Source organism: Sceloporus occidentalis, unplaced genomic scaffold (assembly GCF_023333645.1).
Source record: "Sceloporus occidentalis isolate IW3139 unplaced genomic scaffold, rSceOcc1.0.p SCAF_3, whole genome shotgun sequence".
NCBI lineage: Eukaryota > Metazoa > Chordata > Lepidosauria > Squamata > Phrynosomatidae > Sceloporus > Sceloporus occidentalis.
In genome coordinates, this window is record NW_028316983.1 from 44,652,975 (window position 1) to 44,674,203 (window position 21,229).

General features: G+C 40.7%; 1 protein-coding gene across 6 annotated transcripts in view; it reads right to left on the reverse strand.

Annotated features, from left to right (window-relative positions):
• The window catches only part of LOC149315853 (receptor-type tyrosine-protein phosphatase V-like), a 77,910-nt gene that overhangs the window by 27,551 nt on the left and 29,130 nt on the right, over positions 1–21,229 (reverse strand). For 3 of the 6 annotated variants that reach the window (XM_089514272.1, XM_089514269.1, XM_089514268.1), the window contains exons 9-23: positions 19,494–19,763; positions 15,252–15,521; positions 14,523–14,795; positions 12,842–13,114; positions 11,141–11,413; positions 8,895–9,167; positions 7,908–8,189; positions 7,342–7,476; positions 7,037–7,247; positions 5,790–5,857; positions 5,162–5,288; positions 4,621–4,668; positions 2,705–2,798; positions 1,180–1,270; positions 225–301 (exon numbers count right to left, since the gene is read on the reverse strand). In XM_089514272.1, the coding sequence (XP_089370398.1) occupies positions 225–301; positions 1,180–1,270; positions 2,705–2,798; positions 4,621–4,668; positions 5,162–5,288; positions 5,790–5,857; positions 7,037–7,247; positions 7,342–7,476; positions 7,908–8,189; positions 8,895–9,167; positions 11,141–11,413; positions 12,842–13,114; positions 14,523–14,795; positions 15,252–15,521; positions 19,494–19,763 (2,765 nt within the window). The remainder of the gene's footprint in view (positions 1–224; positions 302–1,179; positions 1,271–2,704; positions 2,799–4,620; positions 4,669–5,161; positions 5,289–5,789; positions 5,858–7,036; positions 7,248–7,341; positions 7,477–7,907; positions 8,190–8,894; positions 9,168–11,140; positions 11,414–12,841; positions 13,115–14,522; positions 14,796–15,251; positions 15,522–19,493; positions 19,764–21,229) is intronic. The other 3 variants (XM_089514271.1, XM_089514270.1, XM_089514273.1) reach the window with 3 other exon arrangements.

The following is a 21,229-nucleotide window of genomic DNA, read 5'->3' on the forward strand; positions in this document are numbered from 1 at the left end:
GCTTTTCATCCTGCCCCAACTATATGCCAGTTTTCTTCTAGAAATCTTCCCTATTCCAGTTCCATTTTGCCCAGGATTCTTCCATCAATATTCTTGGAGTTTTCTAACTGCGAGGATTTGGCATCACCCATTTGTAAAGCCTAATATGAAATTCACCATGCAGGAATACTAACACAATGCTTCTTAATGTGGGATGTTGGTAGAAGTGATATGCAGGAACTTACTTGTACAAAGTTGGCATTGATGTAGTCAGAATGGGGCTCCCCTTCCAGCAAGCTCAGTTTCACTCGGGAGTAATCATCTGCAATGAGGCCACATTCAGGAATTGTGTAATGGTAGCAGCACACTACATTGTACAGGTAGTTGCAGAAATAGCAGACACAGTTGGAGCTTTTAAACATGTCTGCCAATTTAAATGTAAGTCAGCCACCATGGTGTAGAGCAGTCTTCTCCATGGTGGTGTATTTTGTTTGTTTGTGGACTACAACTTCTATCATCCACAGTCAGCACAGCTGTGCAGTTAAGAGTGTAGGACTTGGACCAGAAGGTCTAAGTTCAAGCCCCTCTTCCAACTATTATCTTATAGAAGTGTCCCACTTAAACCCACCAATGTCATTCCACTAGAAAGATCTCTTTCCTAGGACAGATAATACAATGTTCTGTATCTTGAACTCAGTGTATCCTTAATTCTCAATATATAGCATGCCTTCAGTGAAACTGCTTCATTGTATTGTATAGAGTCAGATATTGTCAGTTTCTGAGTTAAGGTAAAGCAATCTACCGAAAGTAGAAAACAATGCAAAAATGAGATTGTATTTCAAAGTAAAGATTTTACTAGTCCCTAAAGGAATAAATTTGCAACCTTATACCCAGCTAACTTGGATTAGGCCACAGTGAACTCAATGACACTTATGTCTGAGCAGATATGCATAGCATCCACTGTAAATGGGGAAGAGAGGCTGGAATAAAATGGGAAGGGGGGCCTTTGAGAAAGTACAGTATTTGAAACTTGTCAAAAGTATAGTTTCCAAGTCTGTTAACAGGAGATAAAAATGCTGACATGGAACTATTAACTGGAATTGCAGAATATATAACGTCATTAAAAGAAGACACTATACTAGTAAAATCCTACCAGAAGAAGAGACAAATCAACGGTGCATGACTTTGACCAAATCTTACATGGCAGAACATGGGGGTATCGATTCTTGGAGGTATTGGCAGGAAGTTCAGCTTCTGTTTTGGGCTGCTCTTTACCCACTTCTTTCAACTCCTATAGGACACAAGGAGATAAATTTTTCTCAGCATGATTTCATGATCTTCTAGGTATGCTCCAATCTTGTATCAAGATAAATGTGAAACAAACACATCTGACAGCACTGAAGTCGATCAAATGTAAAGTTAAGGGATGAGATATATCAACAATTCAAGGAGAAATTGTACCCAAACATTTCCATAATCTATACTGTTTGAACCCCCCCCCCCCCATGCTCTAATATTGGGGTAAGTACACTTGAATTTAAGGGCTCTTTACTGTTTAAACTGGCATGCCAACATATAGATTCCTGGAAACAAATTATTTGGACCTTTTGCTCACTATCTACTGCCATTTAGAGATGGCAAAGCATGCACCTCTATCTCTATCTGGTGCTGAAGGCATGTGCTGAATCAAAAGTCAGGCTGAGCTGATCTTTGTATAAAATTATAAGACCATTCAGCAGGGATCATGAACCAGTTATATCATGAAAATTCCTTCCAAGATTCACAATTTGCACACATCAGAGCTCCTGGGCAGAGTTTCTTGAACATATTCTTGAATCAACAATATCTCTGTACCAGATTTAAAAGTAAAACTTTAGGGTGAGTTGGGGTGCATGAAATATACCATCCTTTTCACCAGTACATATACATAGATGTTATAGAGGCTGACAGCAGCTGCTACTCTTCTATGTTAAGCCTACTGACACTTATTAGCAAAGAGAAATAAATATGAGGAGTGAACAAAGCAGTTAATGTGCTTAGCACTGGAGGGATGAGAGTATTCTTCATGTCTTTTTCATAAGCGGTAAAGGTTAGTTCTCAGTTTTGGTAGCTCTTATATTAACAAAGTCCTATAGGCTAATAATAATAATAATAACAACAACAACAACAACAACGAGGCAGAGAACAAAAATTAACAGACAAACAGCATCAGTTAAAGTGCACATTAATTTAAAAGGACGAATAAAAGAGGCACATATTTTAAAACAATCCACAGTTAAAATTCATCATTTAAAATTCACAGTTTAAAAATCATCTGAATAAACCTGCTGGAAGAGACTGGTCTTTAATGCTCTTTTAAATCCAGACAGCATATTCTGCTGTCAAATCTCTTCTGGCAGGTCATACCACAGTCTAAGGGGCTGTGATAACAATAATGTAAATTAACTATTGGTCCTTCCAAGCTATACATGTATGTGCTAAGATTTCCTTTAACTCCCATGGCAATATTTTATGATTTCCTGGGATTTGCAATTAAGGAAAGTGCATTTAGAATTCTAGGCCAGAACAGTCTAGTATCTCACCAAGCTACAAATCCCAGGACTCCAGAAGATACATTAAAGTGGAATCAAATTGCTGTAATTGTATGGTGTGAAAGAGACATATATTTAAGTATGGCCAGATAACCTGCTTGGATTAAATATGAAATAAAGTGAAAGACAACTACCTCAAAGTCCTGAAAGAACCCATGATTGGAGTTTGCTGCCCTTGTCTCATAATACTGTCTGAAACTTAGAAGGGGGATTGGGCGATGTGTGTTTCTGCAAGAAATAAGGAGAGAGAATAGTAAAATAATCCCAACTGCTGTGCAGAGATCTTCTTTAGACAGGGTGAGGATTAATGATGTAATACTCATTTTCTCTTCCTGAATGAGAAAGGATGTCTTGACACATCAAGATATGCCATCAAAAATGACCCACCTTTGCATTCTTTTCTTTTCTTTTTTTACATTTTGGGACTTTTTGCCAAAAAATTGTTTGCACAATTTTTCAGAAACACCTACTTTTCCACAAAATGTCCCCAAATAATCAAAAACTCTCATAGTTTTACCCAGTAGAGAAAAAACCTTTAGAAATGGTTCATTCTTGCATGCATTAATTAAAAAAGCAAAATTTTATACCCCTAGTGAAGATGCTAAGAGGTTGATTTATAAAGCATACACAACAAACTAGTTAAGGTTCAAGGTATTTTCAGTCAAGCCACAAATCATAAACACAAGATATAAAACATTTATTTGCTATAGAATCTAAATGAACAGAAGCATCACAAATTTTTATAGTGGTCAAAGTATTTTAGATTCTGCCCTGGTTCCATATTACTCTGAAACTTTGTAAGCAGTTAAGACAGCAGATACTTTCCCATGGGGTAGTGATCTCAGAGGTCCCCTCAAAGGATGGTCCCCTTTGTAAACAAAACATCTACTACTCATTCAAGTAATTTTAAGACATTGTTTTCCTTTTTCACCGCTTCAAGTTTTGAAGTGGGGCATGACCTCCAGTGGATTCAGGGAGGGCCTGATATAGACTCTGGACTTTGGAAAGGTGGAGTTTGCACACCTGTATTTTTCAGGAAGAGATGAGCAACCTATATCTTTCCAGCTGCTGGACTCCATCAACCCCAGCCAGGATGACCAATGGCTGTGGATAATGGGAGCTACAGTCTAGCCCCATGATGGCGAACCTATGGCATGCGTGCCACAGGTGGCACACGACGCCATTTTGCCAGACACAGGCCAGGGAGAAGGAAGAACAGGCATGCGTGTGCCCATTCCTCTTCCTCCCTGCAATTTCTTGGCCTCCAGCTGTCTTGGAGAAAGAGCTGGAAGCCAGAAAATGGCACTGGGGAGAAGGAGCCACAGTCACGTGCCTCTGACTCTTCCTCCCGGCCTCCTCCCAGCCTTCAGCTGTCTCTCAGAGACAGTTGGAGGCCATAAAAAGTGCAGGGGGAGGAGGAGCAACTGGCGTATGCCTGTTGCTCCTCCCCAGAGATCTTTCCCAGCCTCCCGCTGGAAAGGTCCAGGAGGAGGAGAATATGGTGTGTGCCCATGTCTCCTCCTCCGCTTTCCTTTCCTGACCCCCAGCTGCCTCCCCAGGGAGGGGGCAGGAAAAATCCGGTGGTAGGAGGACGGGGCACGTGCCCACTCCTCCCCCTCCCCCTCCCCCCTCCTGCCTGACTCGCTGCTGCCCCTGGAGAGTGGACGTCCTGGCCCCCTCCCGGATCTTCCCTGGCTTCCAGCTGTCTCTTAGAGACAATTGGAGGCTGAGGAAAGGGCAGGGGGAGATGTCCCGCCCTGGAAGTCCTGTCTCCTAACCCAGAACACAGCCCCACCTCTTGGGGCAGAAGCCCCACCCACAGCATGCGTACCCCCAAAGTTCACCATCACTGTTCTAGCCTCTTCATAGCCACTAGTTACCTATTTTTGTTTTAAGGATACAGCATGAATTCCCTTGGTTGTGGGGAAACAGTTTAATCAAACGTTGTACCAGATGTTCTAGAACTAATATGGAAATAATTCTGTCTTGCACACTTGTTCCCTATTATGTCCTTTACTGAGCAGGGAAACAAGAAAATAGCCACACTCACCTCAGACTGTAAGTGATCATTTCTTGGGGTATGTTACCCTTTTCCAATCTAAAAGCAAAGCATACAGACTGTTATTTCTCAGTGAGGCAATAAGCATATTATTATTAGCTGGCTCAGCCCCCTTAGGAATAGAATTTTATGTTATCTAAGCAAATAGGTATTCACAAACATATATTTGCCAATATAACATTTAATGTTTGTAACAAGTGAGAATTTGAGGAAATCTTCATAAACATGCAAAAGGAAACACCATTTAAACTTTCTCAATGCCATCCTATACACAGTGCATGAATATGTTGCATGCTAGGTGTCGCCAACACTCTTCTGCTTATGTGCTGCTATTCAACACGTAGTATTGATTATCACTTGTACTTAGTTATAAATGTGTGTGTGTTGCTTCAGAGACATTAAGAGATTCTGTGTAGGTTTACTATATATTTCTTATCTAGATCTTCCGCAAAGGTCTTTCATCCAAGTCCTAAGCACTAAAAAAAAATCCTGCACAGTATTATTGCAACAGTAAATGCACAGTTTTTCTTACCTCCTTGTTCTCAGGTGTTTCCCGAAGATCCATCCAGCAATGGCTGTGACAGTCACAAGGAATCCAACAATGATCCCAGCCACAACTGGGGCAGATATACTAGCTGAGGCTGGTGAGGCATCTGCTGCTGGAAACAAAGACAATGAAGAGTCCCATGTGCATCAGCCATCTTTCTTCCCAGCCCTGAGAAAACAGTTTCTGTGAAAATGACTCTCATGCTGCTGGGTTCCTCATCACTCACTGTTTTACAGGGTTATTAGTAAGCTTAAGGATCAACATTTTAATCAATAGTTAATGAGGCTGCAATACTATATAACACCATGCTCACCCTGGTGCCCTCTGCAACCAGCCAGCATGACTGGTGAAATTATAGCCTAACACATCAAGAGAGCTCCAGGCTGGGGGAAAGTTGGAGGCTCTATATCCTTGTTTGTAAGTCTAGTTGTCCTTAGTAGGGCTTAATGCTGAACAGACATGCTCATAAGTAAACTGATCATTTGAAGAATTTCTGTGGTTACATGAATGAGTCCTAATGAAAAGAGTCACATGACGAGTCCTAATGAAACTGAGCAAGAAACTAGGTGCCTGATTCATTAAGACTACAAGTGGGCAAAGAGATACACCTCACCTGAAAATGATGTGAATGATACTCTAGGAGCCCGTTGGCTGTATCTGGTGAATGCAGCAATGCTGAACCTATTGTAGGAGGGGGGGAAAACCTTAAGGATTTTATTTAGTCATCCCTTTATTTAGCCATTTATTACATTTGCCTTTCCAACAAAGAGTTCAACAACAGATATGGTTTTCTTCCCCATCTTTTACTGCGCACGCGCACACACACACACATACACACACACAAATCTATGAATCAATATTGACTACAAACAGATAGTTTTGAATCAAAGGCTTTATTCCACCATGAAATTCCTTCCGAAGGTCCAGTTCCAGTGCCTGACCTAGTCTTGAGGCTGGTGCTCTCTTGGAGATGAAATGGGTTTGACACACCTCAATTCTACTATCACCCCTTCTCAGGCCAACTTTCTGTTTACAATACCTGTACTTTTAAAAGGTCTATCCAGGTACTCTTAATCTGGATATGGTCAGCATGCAAGAAAGGAGAGTGTACTAGCCTTGTCTCCCTCCTCATGCATTACTGTTGCTTTCTGTGCATGGAGAATGCCATTCTAAAGATGAGAGATTTCATTATTCATCATTTTGAATCCCATGGATAAATTCAGAAAGTTGCTTTCCATGCATAGAGAGAAATAAAAACATGTGACAATGGGAGCAGGGCTAGGGCTAGGTCACTCTCCCACCTCCTGTGCTTCCAGTATTCCAATCAAGGATGCCTGAACAGCATGAGAGCTGGGCTGGAACAGTTATGCAACAATTCATCAAGCTGAAGAAATAAGGTTAGTTCACTGAAAGCTGAACTCCTCATGCATTTCACACCCTAGTTGTTAGCTGCAGAGATCTGCAAATCTGTTGATTTCTTTTTTGCGTAGTTTCTCATTTTTTCAGCATTAATAATTTTGTCCTATTTCTACATCAGCTTGTGATTTTTTTTACAAAAAAATCCATGTAAAAATTCATATACATTTCAGTGTGCATTTCCTCAGCTCTCCCTACCATCCGAACTAAGAACAGAAACAGAAAATGCAGGCCTATGACTAACATCTTCCATTTCTTTCTCCTGTTTGCCTGATGAAGAAGTCAGTGTGACTTCGAAAACTTGCAACATGTAATTGTGCATTTTGGTTGGCCCAATAAAGTTATTATTGTTTGGATGTTATTGGATCAACTAAAAAGACACAGTGCTGAACCAGGTACCTTTATTGCTATCATTCTTGGTGCTTCTTACTTTATGTTTCTTACCTGTACTGTGCATCTGTTTTCAGCTTTCCATTGCAGGTTTCCCGAGACTGACTGCATTCCTCTGCACCTATGGTCACTGTCCAGGTCTTGGGGCTAGTGGTCTCATTGAGATGAAATGGGTTTGGCAGCAATAGTGCTAAGTATGAGTCTTCTTGTCCATAATAGTGGTCATACCATGTGCGAGAGATGATGTCTTGGGTAGGCCTCAGTACTGGGAACATGGAGAGAAGCACTGCAACATTAAGATCGTTACCAGGACATGATGACTTCTCATAAGGACAGCGCCGAGAAGGTCAGACACTTACAAGACTCATTGGTTGTGACAACAACCCCATAGTACTCAATGAGACCATTCTCCTCACTGAACATATCAGGGGAGATGATGACTCTGGAGCTGGCATCAAATTGAGGGATGTCCATTCGCACAGGAGGTGGAAGAACTACAGTTAAAAAAGCAAAACATAAGCTGTGTGAGCATATCTCCAGAAGATGGCACTGTAGATCTAAATTTATGCATGACAAATTTGCAAACATATCAGTAAGTTTAAAGGACACACTGCAGGTATTTCACATGTTTTCCTGTAATGTAGGTCACCATTATTATCCCTTTGTTACAGATGGGAAGTCGGGGCTGGAAAGACAGTGGTTTGTCAAAGTGAACTGAGGTGAGCCTAAAGGAGAAACATCCCAGCTCCCAGCACAGTCTAAATCACCATGCTAAGCAGTTAGATGATATCTGTGTATGTCACAAAACTGCTTATTCTTAAGTCTTCCTTCTTCTAGAGTTCAGGTTTGCAATCAATCAATTGGCCTGAGGAATTGCTACCAAAAAGTCTATCTTGGTGCAATGGAAAGATTGGAAAACACATACCTTCCACAGACGTATTACAACCCACTGCCATTGCTGGGCCTCTCATTCCATTCTTGCCAATAGTGCTGACACTGATTTGATAGGAGGTGTTTGAGGTGAGCTCGGTCAGAGTGGTATCAGCCTTGGAAACAGCCAGAAGACGTACAGATTGTTGGAGGCCTCCTCTGGGAAGCTTCCTCACTGTAAGTTCATAGGCCCCAATGTCACCTTCAGGGATGGTCCAGTTTAGAAACACACTGGTGGAATCAGGTACACACTGCAAGTCCTTCACCTCAGCGGCCTCTGGAGACACAAACAATGGATTGGACAAGTCTAGAACAGCTGAGGCTTGGCAGACTTGATAATCGTCAGTAGATCTTCAAAATACACAAAGTTTTGAGAACTGGACTCCAACTCTGGAGATCAAGGTTCGATTCCCCACTCAGCCATAGACACCCACTGGGTGACCCTGGTCAAGTCACACACTCTTAAGCCCCAGGAAAACCTGCAATAGGTTCACCTTAGGGTCACCATGACTCAGAAATGACTTGAAGGCACACAACAACGACAAATTCTCTCTGTATCTGAATGTCCTGAAGTGTTGTGCAGTAATTATTCTATGGAGAAAAATTAGTTTTCTTGCACAACAAATATCTGTTTTTTGCACAGAAAATTATGTTGTCTGCATAGAAAACCCATTTCCTTCAAAGAATACGCCTTTTAAAAAACAAATCTTCTGTATTTAAAGCCCTCCAAGGTCCATCATGTTCTATGGTGACCAGGCCCTGGATAAAAGTCTCTACTTGAATATGGAGTCTCTTGGAAAGTAGAAACTCAAGAATGTGTTTTACTTTCAGATATATTAACATATCAGAGTGGTGAAAAAATGGCTAAAAGCTATAACAGATCCCTAAAAACATGCATGACTCATTGAAAGAGAAAGCAAATTCTGAAGTTTCCTTCTACAAGCTATACTTTCAGACCAAGTGCAAATAAGTGCATACCCACCAATAGGCATTGCCAGCATCTCAGAGCTGCTCACATATGGTCCAGCAGTGCAACTGAGAGATACAGAATAATTTCTCCCTGGGACCAGTCCCTGGAAAACCTGTTGGATCTGCCACTGGGTCAAAGTGTGACGCTGCAGAACAGTGTTGTTGCCAGAATACCACAGCTGCAGCTGACAATGCTCTGGCTTGCTGAGGGGTTTGGCCCAGGTCACAGATAGTGCAGGGTCTCTCTTGTCAGACTTCATGGAAAGTTTCCTGGGAACCAAAGGATCTAGGGTATAAGAGCAAAGCGAGGAATAAAGAGAGGTAATTGCTAAAAGCAGAGAGTTGTTTTGGGATTGGGGAGAATAAAGGGGGAGAAAATCAGCCTAAGGAATTGCAGTGATTGAGACAGATCATTAATTCCTTCCAAGTTTTTTTTATTATTATTTAAATGTATTCCTATGGACTCCTGGGACTCCTAAATGTCTCTATTAAAATCTTAGGGATTGGATCAAGAGACTTTAGCTTATAACTTATGTGGGGAAAAGACTTTTGATGGTTTTTATCTGTTTTTACTATGTTTTAATTTAATTTAATAATTATTTAATTATTATTTTAACCTTGCATTTTTAACTGAATTGTCATTTAATTTTTTTTAAAATTCTGTTAGGAATATATTTTTTAACTGTTTTGTTAAATATTTGTAAGCCACCTTGGTTCCTATATAAAGAAAAATGAGGGATACAAAACCAACAAGCAAGCAAACAAAGAAACAAGTGCTTTATGAAAGAAAAACATGCACACTATGCTCCAAGACTCTTATAAGGTTATTCAGGTTTCCCTCACAGGACCAACAGTACCTTGGAGCAAGAGCAGGGGGAATAAAGACAATGCCACAGGGCAAAAGATTAACTTCTGGGATATAAAGACATACACAGTCCTGTGGTCCTCATCTGCATAATGCTGCTATTAATTTTGAAAAATACTGATGATATTACTCCCATGTCTCCTTTGTCACACCGAGGCTGCATCTACACTGCAGAATTAATGCAGCTTGACACTATTTAACTGGCATGACATCTGACAGAAACCTAGAATTTGTCATTTTGTAAGATATTTAGCCTGTCAGAGAGTTCTAGTGCCACAACAAACTACAAACCCCAAGATTCCATGGAATGGAGCAATGATAGTTAAAGCAGTGTCAAACTGCATTAATTCTGCAGTGGGGCAGCAGCTTAGCACTCTAGTTTACCACCTCCTGAGGCATTCATCATAAACCAGATGTTCAGCCTGTCTCCTTCCCCCAGTGATCGAGTACAACTTCTCTTTGCTCAGTAGTTAATTTGTTTAGTGAGAGATTGAAGGAATCAGTAGCAGTGATGTATCTCTGTCCAAACTTGTACCAGTTTCAACTGAACCTGTTTATACAAAATAAATGGCATTTCCCAGTACTTTACTCTGTGAGCCAGTGTAGTCTAGTGGTTTGAGTGCTGGGCTTGGACTCCAAGAGACCAGGGTTTGGATTCCTTCTCGACCCTGAAAATTCACTGGATGACTTTGGACTCTGAGCCAAATAGAAAAGCATTCGCTAACCTCCAATAAATAAATATCCCCAAGAAAACTTTACCATAGGATCACCATAAGTCAGAGCTGACTTGAAGGCACAACAACTTTGATTTATGAACTGCTCAGTGCCATTCACATTAAATGTGTCCCTAGCCAAATCACAAAAGATTGAAATGGTCTCAATTAAAAAAGAAAGAGATAGGAATCACATAGCCCTTAGGGCTATTTTTGTGGCCCCCATTGAAGGGGGGAAAGAAAGGGAAAATCATCCCCCCAGAAGCACAATTTTTCTCTAAAACAAGACACATACATACACCTACTTTGCTTTATCAGCTTCACACTGAATATTTAAAAGGGATCTTTGGAGGTTTTTAAACAGAGGCTGGATGGCCACCTCTTGGGAGTGCTTTGATTGTGTGTTCCTGCATGGCTGGGGGTTGGACTGGATGGCCCTTGAGGTCTCTTCCAGCTCTATGATTCTATGATCTGGTTTCATTGTGAGAGGATGGTGTGAGCCACAGACAGTCTGGAGTATGCACATTGCAAATACATCCCAGGTCTTTGGACATTGCTTATTCCAATTTTTAAAATGAACAGATTCTTTAAATCCACTAATCTTTATTTATTCTTACAAATAAACGACTCAAAAGTTTTATGTAAGCAAACCCAAAACACCATGAAGACACTCCTACTCACATGTCCAGTCACTGACATTCCTGGCTGAGATCCGATGGGGCCCTGCCATGGAAGCAACTTCGAGTAAGTATTCAGTTCCTGGGATGAGGCTTGTGAAAGTGAAATTAGTGACAGCCTTCTCCACCAACGTTTTGGCTGCCACAAAGCCAGACCCAGCATAATATAATGTTAGTACATAGCCATCATGTCCTCCTGCAGTGGGTTCCCAGAAAGCACTCAGTCTGTCCGTGTATCCTTTGTTTGAAAGATGTACCACACGAGGAGGCAGAGGACCTAGGAAAAACAAAAAGGTGACACCAGAAGAGAAAATCGAAACCAGGTGCATCTAGTGGCATCACTAGGGTTGGTGTCATCACTGTGTGGCGATACATGCTGTTACCCATAGGCAGGCAGTCACCTCATAAGAGACAAGATGGGAAAACAGCAGGAGGGGAGGGATGGTGGAAGGAGAAATGATAGCAGGCAGGAAGGGGTGCTCACCGTCTGCCCTCCCATCCTGACCACTTTGCTGGCCTCCCCATCATAGCCCAGCTGCCTTGCACACCTCTGTCCCCCTTGCCCTTCCTTCTCTCCCTTGCCAGACAGAGTGCCTTTGCCTTCCACCCAGTGCAGCTGCTGGAGAGGGTGGAGTGCTGCTGCCACCCAGCAGCCCCTTCTAGATAAGGAAGAACTGGTGACCAATCTGTGAAAGGGAGGTGCCGGCAATCATGGCAGCAGTGGTGACCACTATTTCACTTTCTTGCTATCATCACCTCCTTTTCCCACCTGGCCATCAGCCCCTAACTTTCCTAAATGCCTAGCACACCACTGCCCACGTTGCCCTACTTTCCCTCTCGCTGCCATGCCCTACACTTCTTTCTTGAGTAGGAAGCACAGGGCAGGACAGTGGGTAGCAATGGAGGGCAGGGTGGTCTACTGCAGCTGTTGGTGGGGTGTGATGCTGCTCCTTCTGGGTCTGGCAGGGTGCTGACTGGGCTAGGAAAGGGAAGCATTGGCAGCAAGGGAAAGGGAGGAATCTGTGGCTGCCACTGTAGCAATAGCAATAGCATTTACATTTCTATACCCCTTCATAGAGGGCAGGGAACCGTCTAACTAAAAGATTGTATGTACAGCGCTGTGTAAATTTACAGCACTTTATAAATAAAAGTTTAATAATAATAATAATAATAATAATAATAATAATAATAATAATGAATTCAACACACTCTCTAAGCCGTTTACAGTCTGTAAGCCAATTGCCCCCAACATTTTACCAACCTACAAAAGGATGAAAGACTGAGTCAACCTGGAGCCCCCTGGGATCAAAGTCACAACGTTGTGGCTAATCACTGCACCACCAGGGCTCAATTCCAGCTCAGCCATGAAATTCACTGGGTGACTTTGGGCAAGTCACATGCTCTCCAGTTCAGGGAAAGGCAAACCTCCTCTGAACAAATCTTGCCATGAAAACTCCATGATAGGTCACCTTAGGATAGCTGTAAGTCAGAAGCGACTTGAAGGTGCAGAACACACACACATATATGATGTAACACTGAAGCAAGTCTATATTAATTTCTCTCTCTCTTTTCGGAAAGGATTATCGAGAAACACATTTTATTTGCTTACAATTGCTTGAGGGAAGCATGCATTTATTAAATAGTGAAGAGCATGGATGGAAAGGAGAACCTGGCCTTTAGATGAATGCCAGTCTGTTCTACTCACTTGTCCAAGCACTGAAGTTTCCTGATGAAGACCTATAGGGCCCAGCCCTTGAGATGATCTCATAGAAGTACTTGGTTCCTGGTATGAGACCTGAGAAGGTGAAATTGGTGGCATCTCTCCCCAGAGATGTGTGCCCAGCTGTAGCACTGGTTCCTGAGTGGTACAAATTCAACTCATAGCCATCCAATCTCCCAGAGGTTGGTGTCCAAGACACATTCAGTCTGAATGAGCGCTTTTCATTCCACGTTTTCACAGAGGTAACAGGCAGAGGAGCTGTAAAAAGAGAAGATGCATACAAGAAAGAGTAAAGAATGGTGGCTGACATAACCAGCTGCATAATATAAACAATTTATAGTGGAAAGTTCTATGCTGGAATGGATAAAATGCAGCCTATGGATCACATGCAGCTCTCAGGACTGTGTTTTTTTGTCCCCAAATAGGAAGTGACATTTGGGTTGTTATTTCTTGTTATAAAACAGGCCTCTTCTGAACCTAGAATAACCTGGGAGTGCCAGAACATAGCAAAAATGCTCCCACAACTTACATAGGGTGTTCAGGGGATTTCTTTCTTTCTTTCTTTTTTTTTTTTTGGGGGGGGGGGACACTTTCAATCCTCCATGTTCTCCAGGGGTGCTAATGTCACCCTCTAGCTTCCAGAAAATGCTCACCTTTGCTCTAAGCAATATATTCTGTAGGCAAGATTAAACTTTCAGGAACATTCTAGCCTGGAAGAGGAAATATGCTGGCCAACCCAATCTGACTCATATGAACAAAAAACATATGTATCTGTTCCATGTCTAATCACAACATTGGGCCATCTAGATTAGCATCACCTCAACTGGATTAGAGTATCTCTCTAGGATTTCCAACTGGGAATTTCCCCACTTGAGTGGGCCAGCAGTGGAGCTGGGATCATCTGCATGGAAAGCATGGGCTTTGCTGCTCAGCTATGGCCTTCTGCCACAAGACAGTTCTTTTTTCTGTGTCTTGAAGTGGGACCAACTTGTGGCAGGTTCCAGATGCCCCGAGTAACCAACGTGTCTCGCCATGCATGAAAGTTACCCATCTCTTCTATAGACTGAAAAATGTTGAAAGACTCAATGCAGTCTATGTTCCAATATAGAACATAGATCTCAGAGCTTAATTTATCATTCTCATATCCATCAGAGATCTTCTGGCCAAATCTCTCTGTATAAAACTGACCACATGCCATGAAACAAGCAAATAAGAATAAGCATGTTGTTGGTGTGTAAACTTGCTGCATCTGTCTCTGAGAGACTCATGGGAAATGTTCTGAAGTACTTATGGATATCAATGACAAATCTACATCTATACACATGCATATCCTTTTATTCCTCCAGAGCTTCCAAATTTCCTTCCTTTTAATAATGTAAGATGGACAGGACATACTGAATGATATAACGTCTCAAGATGGGAAAATATTATTTTTATCCCATAGACTACAGTAAGAGGAGGAACAGGAAGAAAAAAAGCTGATAGGAAATCAGTTAGAAGGATTCATAAGATGAGGGAAGATCCAGGAGAAAGGATTTGAGGGAGTCCAGACAAAGAAAGAAACGATGGACCTAGAATTACACAAAAAGGCTATGTATCTATAAGTAACAGGTCTATCCCTAGACTTTAGGGTCAGAGAATTAAAGCCCTAACCTATATGACTTACACGTCCATTCAACAGCAATGGTAGAAGAAGCCTCAGCTTGGCCTTTCACTGCAGTAACCTGAACAGCAAACTGGCTTCCTGCTGGCAAACCTGTCCAGAGGAAATCCTGAGTGTCAGGTCCCACAACATGAATTCTCTCCATCCCTGGTGGCACCAGACTGTACAAGATCATTCGATAGTGGTCCCTGCCTCCTGGGGGCTTTGCCCAATCTGTGTAGAGCACAGAAGAGTTGGCTATGTTTTTCAGGGTCAGGTTCACAGGAGCAGCAGGGGCTGCAGGATAAGATGAGAGGGTTCAGTCAGAAACACAGGACTTTTGTTTAACTTTCACAGCACAGCAACAGACTATTCTGCTCATGGTGACAGAGCAAGAACAGAAGTCAGCTTCTGCTGCTTGCAAGACCAGTTCTAAAGAGAAAGCCAGGTTATGCAAAACACACTCCATGCAACACATAAAATAATACAGTATAAACAGATCTCTTATCTACAGATCTAGGATGTGACTCATGCCACAAGGCATTCAGCACAATAATCCTAGTGGAAGAATCACATATCCATGAAAATCTGTCTGTACCTTTCACATCACAATACACTATAATTCCATGGTATTGCCCACTAACATCAGCTGAATGAGCTCCTCAAACTTTTTCTCAGGGTTAGGCATTCTTTCATCTAAAATGTGACTACTTTTCCCACTGTCATGGCACCCCAACCCAGTCTTGCACATACCCATGCAAGCTGAATCATTCCGGGAAGCAGAGCTGTAGGGTCCAGCTAGTGACCACACTGCAATGAGGTAGCATGTACCAGGGGTTAGCCCTGTTATAGTGATGTTGGTGCTGGCTTTCTCCACTGCCATGTGCCTTTTGGTATCTGTGGCTCCTTCTTCAGACACAGAGACCATGTAGCTATCTCTCTGACCAGCTGGAGCCTTCCACTGCACATTCAACAAGGAAGAGCCTTGATTCATCACCATCAAGGAAGATGGCACCAAAGGCACTACAAGGAGAAGGACAGAAAGTTTCAGAAAACAGTAACTCAAAACATGGCCCTGGCTCAGGGACAAATGGGCTCATTTCTACCTAGGTTAAATTATACCTTATTACATTTTTCAAAACTTTATTTGAATCCTCTAAGATTTACAATCAAGTCACACCACAAATAAAATTGTGATGATGGTGGGGACCCATAGCAAATAATGTCATTAATAACTAATGAAGCAGCATGAAAGACAAGTAACTGTGAGATCAACCACTACTGTAGAAAATCAGAATAAAAAATTAATCATGAATAAGAAAAGCAAAAACAATAACATGGAAATTAGGTATAGGTAACTTTCACTGACTACACTGGGACAAATGGCCATTTGTCATCTCCATTTATTAATTTATTTATGAATACCTATAAAATATTTACAATTTACAATGAAGTTACTAGAATGCATCAGCCATTGTATAAGGTCATTGTGTAGTAGTCAATGTGTAAAGTCTTTAAGTAACATAACACGTATATAATACTAAATCAGGGATTAGAATAGAGATAAGCAGCTCTCAGGAGTTGGATGAGCAGGAGTTAAGGGACTGCAATACCCCAGAATTTACCCTACTCCCAATTTTTATTTTTATTTTTTAAAAATGTTAATTAAAAACACCCCTTTGGATTTGTGAAGCACATTTCCCCATGTTTTGGACTAGGAGATGTCCTTTTCTAACTAGGATGTAAATCAGAGGTGGGAAGCAACATGTGGCAAAATCGTTAGGAAGAATAAAATATGATTAGTCACTTTAGCAGATTCATGTTTTGTTTTTGTGTCACCCTCCCCCATTGGCCACCTCTCATACCACACTCATAGAAAAACCTTAGTAATTTTTTTTTTGTGTACTAATTTACTCATAAGTTGTAATTCCCATATATCACTGAATGTAATGGTAATAGTTGTGACATAAACAACCAGCAAAATTAAAATGATATTTTTAAATTACAATATCATATGTACAAAATAAAAATGTTTACATACATATAGTTTCATATAGTTAAAGTAAAAATTTTGTTAAAATATGATGCTTTTAAAGAAATTTAAAAAATAAAAAATATTTTAAAAATTAAAAATTAAAATTTGAAATTTGAGGGTTTTTTTAAAAAAAAAAACTGGGACCTCTCCTTTGTCCTCCCACTGAGCTTCATCCCACTCACACAATCTCTTCAGTGTTTTAAAGAGATACAGGCAAATGCCACAACCAATCTGCCAAAATGCAGATATTTGAGGAACAGTGGTGTCACCCCCCCTTAGGATGTCACCTGGTGTGGTGCACATACCCCGCAGTACCCTAATGACACCACTGATAAAAGGAAGAAATGGAGCATGTGAACCCAGCACTTCATGGTGGGCCCTTTCTGGTCCACTCAGCGGTTGGCATTTGGTTAATTCTTGTAGATTCTTTTTGTATAATATTGCCAAAATCCGACCTTATCTCTCCGCCTCTACTGCCAAGATCCTGGTCCATGCCCTAATGATCTCACAACTTGATTACTGTAACGTCCTCCTGGCTGGGCTTTCTCTTTCTCACCTCCGTCCTTTATTCTCTGTCCAGCATTCAGCTGCACGCATTATCACTTCCACCCACCGCTCTGACCACATCTCTCCTGTGTTGGCATCCCTTCACTGGCTCCCCCTCCCTTTCCGCATTCAGTACAAACTCCTGCTGTCGACGTTTAAAGCCCTCCATGGGCTGCCCCCCCCCTTACTTATCAGACCTTATTTCTCCTCACCTTCCCACTAGGGTCCTCCGTTCTGGTAGTCAAGGCCTGCTGTCACAGCCCAGGATTTCCTCTGCCCCATCCCGGATTTGGCCCTTTTCACTCGCTGCCCCTCACTCCTGGAACCTTCTTCCCCCGCGAACAAGAGCCATCACTTCTTTAACCAGCTTCAAAATGGAGTTGAAGACCATTCTGTTCAGGGCAGCGTTCCCAGGCATTGCATAATTGTCACTTGCTATTTGATGTTCTTTTGTTGTCTGTTTTATTGAATCATTTCATTTATATGTATTATCCTACTAGAGATGCCCCTTCCCCACCACCACTCCCTCTGTGTCGTGTCTTTCTAGATTGTAAGCCTGAGGGCAGGGAACCGTCCAATTAAAAAGATTGTATGTACAGCGCTGTGTACATTTACAGCGCTTTATAAATAAAGGTTAATAATAATAATAATAATAATTGTCTGCACAGGTGTCAGTGCAGTTTACACCTGCACATATCTTTTTAAAAAAGTTGTTGTCTCTTCCACACACATCCAGCAATGCCCAAACCCTGTTCCAGCTCATAACATCATATGGGGCTATCAAAGCATGACAAGATTAAATATCTCACAAAACTACACATCTCAGAATTCCATAACATTGAACCATGGCAGTTAAAACAGTGTCAAACTGCATTTATTTTGCAGTGTAGATGAAGCCCAAGTGTGACCATGGGTGCATTCATGATACACAAATTTCTAAATTTCTCACACTATATTTCATTTTAACTGCCATGACAACTTTCAGTTGAATCTCAGGGTTGGCACTTTATGGAGGGGCATTGAGAATTCTCAGTCTGAGACTGCAAGTGTTTCATTAAACTACAAGCCCCAGAATTCCTTAGCATATTGCCATGGCAGTTAAAGTGAAATACAGTGCTATGTTTACATAATGCGAATGAGTCCCACATAAGATCTGAGCCACAGTGTCCAAATATGGTTTTAGCATTGTGTGCAAATCTATCCTATAAAAGAGTATGTCTCTAAATTCAAGTTTTTTTTCCTTCTTCTCTCCATTCTTATTGCCTTTTTCTTTGGCAGCATGTTCTTAGCTGTAGACAACCATAAGTGCTTGGGAAGAATGACTAAAAGGGTTACCTTGAGTGCTGCACTGGGAGAAAGGCAGGTTATAGATAAAATAAATCTCAGTTGGTCAGATAATAAATTAAATATGTTCAATGTAATCTAGAATTACAAAGAAGATGTGTAAATAGCTGGCATCAGCTAGGAAGAACAAAAATTAGCAAAACAAAAAAGAAAATACCCCAAAAACAAAGGCATATCAATATGACATTAAAAAGGGATAGTGCCAAGAATGATAGACTTGTAGGAATCCTAAGAAATATCTAGTCTAGTTCTCTATGCAGCGCACAATCTATAATACTCCCACAGCAAACCTGACAAATGGCCATAGGTCCTGGTTGTATTGATTGGGAATTATGGAAGCTATAGTCTAAGTAGTAACTTTTAAAAGTTCTTGAATTGAAGCTGGAACAGTTTATTAGAAGGTTAAAGGGTTATTACAATCTTTATTAGAAGGTTAAAAGAATAGTTTATTAGGAAATTACGGCCCGGTACATACCAGCCTTTCAGGTACCCTCATCACATGTGAAGGATGCCTGGGGGGTGGAGTGCCCACATGCCCCGCAACCCTTGCACATGACGAGGGCATAACAATGGTGGTGCCCTGTTTACATGGGTGCCGCCATTGTTACGTAAGTGCCGCATGGCATCCGAGCGGCGCTGCGTGGCACTTATGTAACAAGTGTGCCAGTGGCGCATTTGTTAGGCCGCGGCGGCTTGAAAAGAACCCATTTTTGCAGGTTCTTTTTCCACCATCAGGAAGCCTCGCCGTTTGCCTATGTTTAGAAAGACGGAGTCTTCTCTCACTGGCTAAATGGCTAGGAGCAAAAGAGACCAAAAAATGTAAGAGTGAAGTGAAATCTGAGAGGCATGTAGGCATGTAGTTACTTGTACTTGTCATCACTAGTGTCAAACTCCATAAACATAGCTAAAGAAGGCATGTAGAACATTTACACTCTCTGTGATTTTGCTTAGGCTCTGTTCCTAATAGGCTAGTAAAAATCAAAAGTGGTCCTGGTCCACTTAGCAAAGTGTGTAATCCCAAAATGACTGAGACAAAATATGGTTCAGCTTGCAAAAAGCCTAGATTGTACCTGTGTAGCCAATGGCTGTTTGGGACGATATGTAATGAGGTCCAGCTCTGGAGACAATCTCAACACGATATCGAGTTCCTGGCACAAGGTTATCCAAGGTCATCTGTGTAGTCCCATGTGGCACTGATACATTTCGAATAATAGACAGGGATTCATCTGAGTAAAGCTGTACCCAGTACTCTCGTCCTCTCCCTGATTCTGTCCAGCTCACAATCAGATGTTGGGGACTCTGACCACATTTCACACTGACATTAGACAGAGACAGAGGATCTGCAGTGGTAAGAAAAGTTGGATATTGAAGATGTACACTATCATAAAACACGTGCTTTTGCAGATTACATGATAATTTGTTTGGAAAATCCACTTCAAAGTATAGAAATGTTAAATAGCGAATTAAGAGACTTTGAAAAAGTATCAGGGTTGAAAATAAATGAAGGGAAAACCAATATATTAGTTAAAAACATGACCAAAACAGAAGAAATAAAACTGACAGAGATCCAGCTTCAATGTTTGCAAAAAAAACCCCCAAAGCTATCTGGGGATTAATGTAACAGTAAACTATACAGAGCTTTATAGGAACAACTACAAAAAATTATAGAACCAAATTAAAAACGATTTCAAAAACTGGAAAAAAAAATAAAAAAATAATAATTCCTAAGCAGAATAGCTTGTTTCAAAATGAACATTTTGCCAAAAATACTATTTTTATTCCAAACAATATCAATAATAGAAAAAACAACCCAAGAATGGCAAAGAGAATTAACTAAAGTTCTATATCTTGGGGGGGAGGGGGACAAGAATTAGACAACACAATGCAGGATCCTAAAGAAAGAGGAGGTTTATCTGTACCAGACTTAAAAATATACTATCAGGCCAATTGTTTACTATGGATTAAAAACTGGATAAATTTAAAAGAAGAACAATTGTTACAACTTGAGGATATAAAAATATTTATGGGTGACACAGATACCTATATTATAACAAAGAAAAATGTAATACAGAATTTAGTAACCATTGTTTGAGAAAGCCATTATTGTGGATTTGGAAGAAAGTTAGAAAAAAACAGAGAACAAATTATTATTAGATATATCTCCACATAAGGCCTTTTTTAGGGGGGGAAATGGCTTACTTAAAAACTAGACATCCTAATCAGGCAAGATAACAAATTTGGGCTAAAAACAGAAGAAGAACTATTGAAAGAAGAAATTAATATTCATTGGTACCTAAAATGGCAATTGAAAGAGAGGTTCAGTCGACATATAAAAGAAAACTCTACTGAAGCAACCAAAACAGATTTAGAAGAAATTCTGGAGTTAAGAGAACAAGGGAATGTAATAAAGATTATTAAAAATAGAATGGAAAAAATACAATAAAAATTAAAAATAATATGATAACATGGGCACAAAATTTAGGTCATCCCATTGCACAATGGGAGCTTACTTAGAATAAAATATTGAATAATAATAATAGAATAAAAGATCAAAGAAGCCAAGATATTAAAGAAAATTATTACAGGTTGTTTTATTGTTGGTATGTATCCCCAGATAAATTGGCTAAGATATATGGAACAAATAATAAATGATGAAAGTGTTCAAAAGAAAAAGGAACCTTTTTCCATGTATGGTGGTCATGCAAAAAGTTTAAAAATATTGGTGGACAATTCATAAGGATTTATGTAATATGTTTAGTATGAAGATGGAATATAAACCAGAAATATATATACTAAATATTATGGA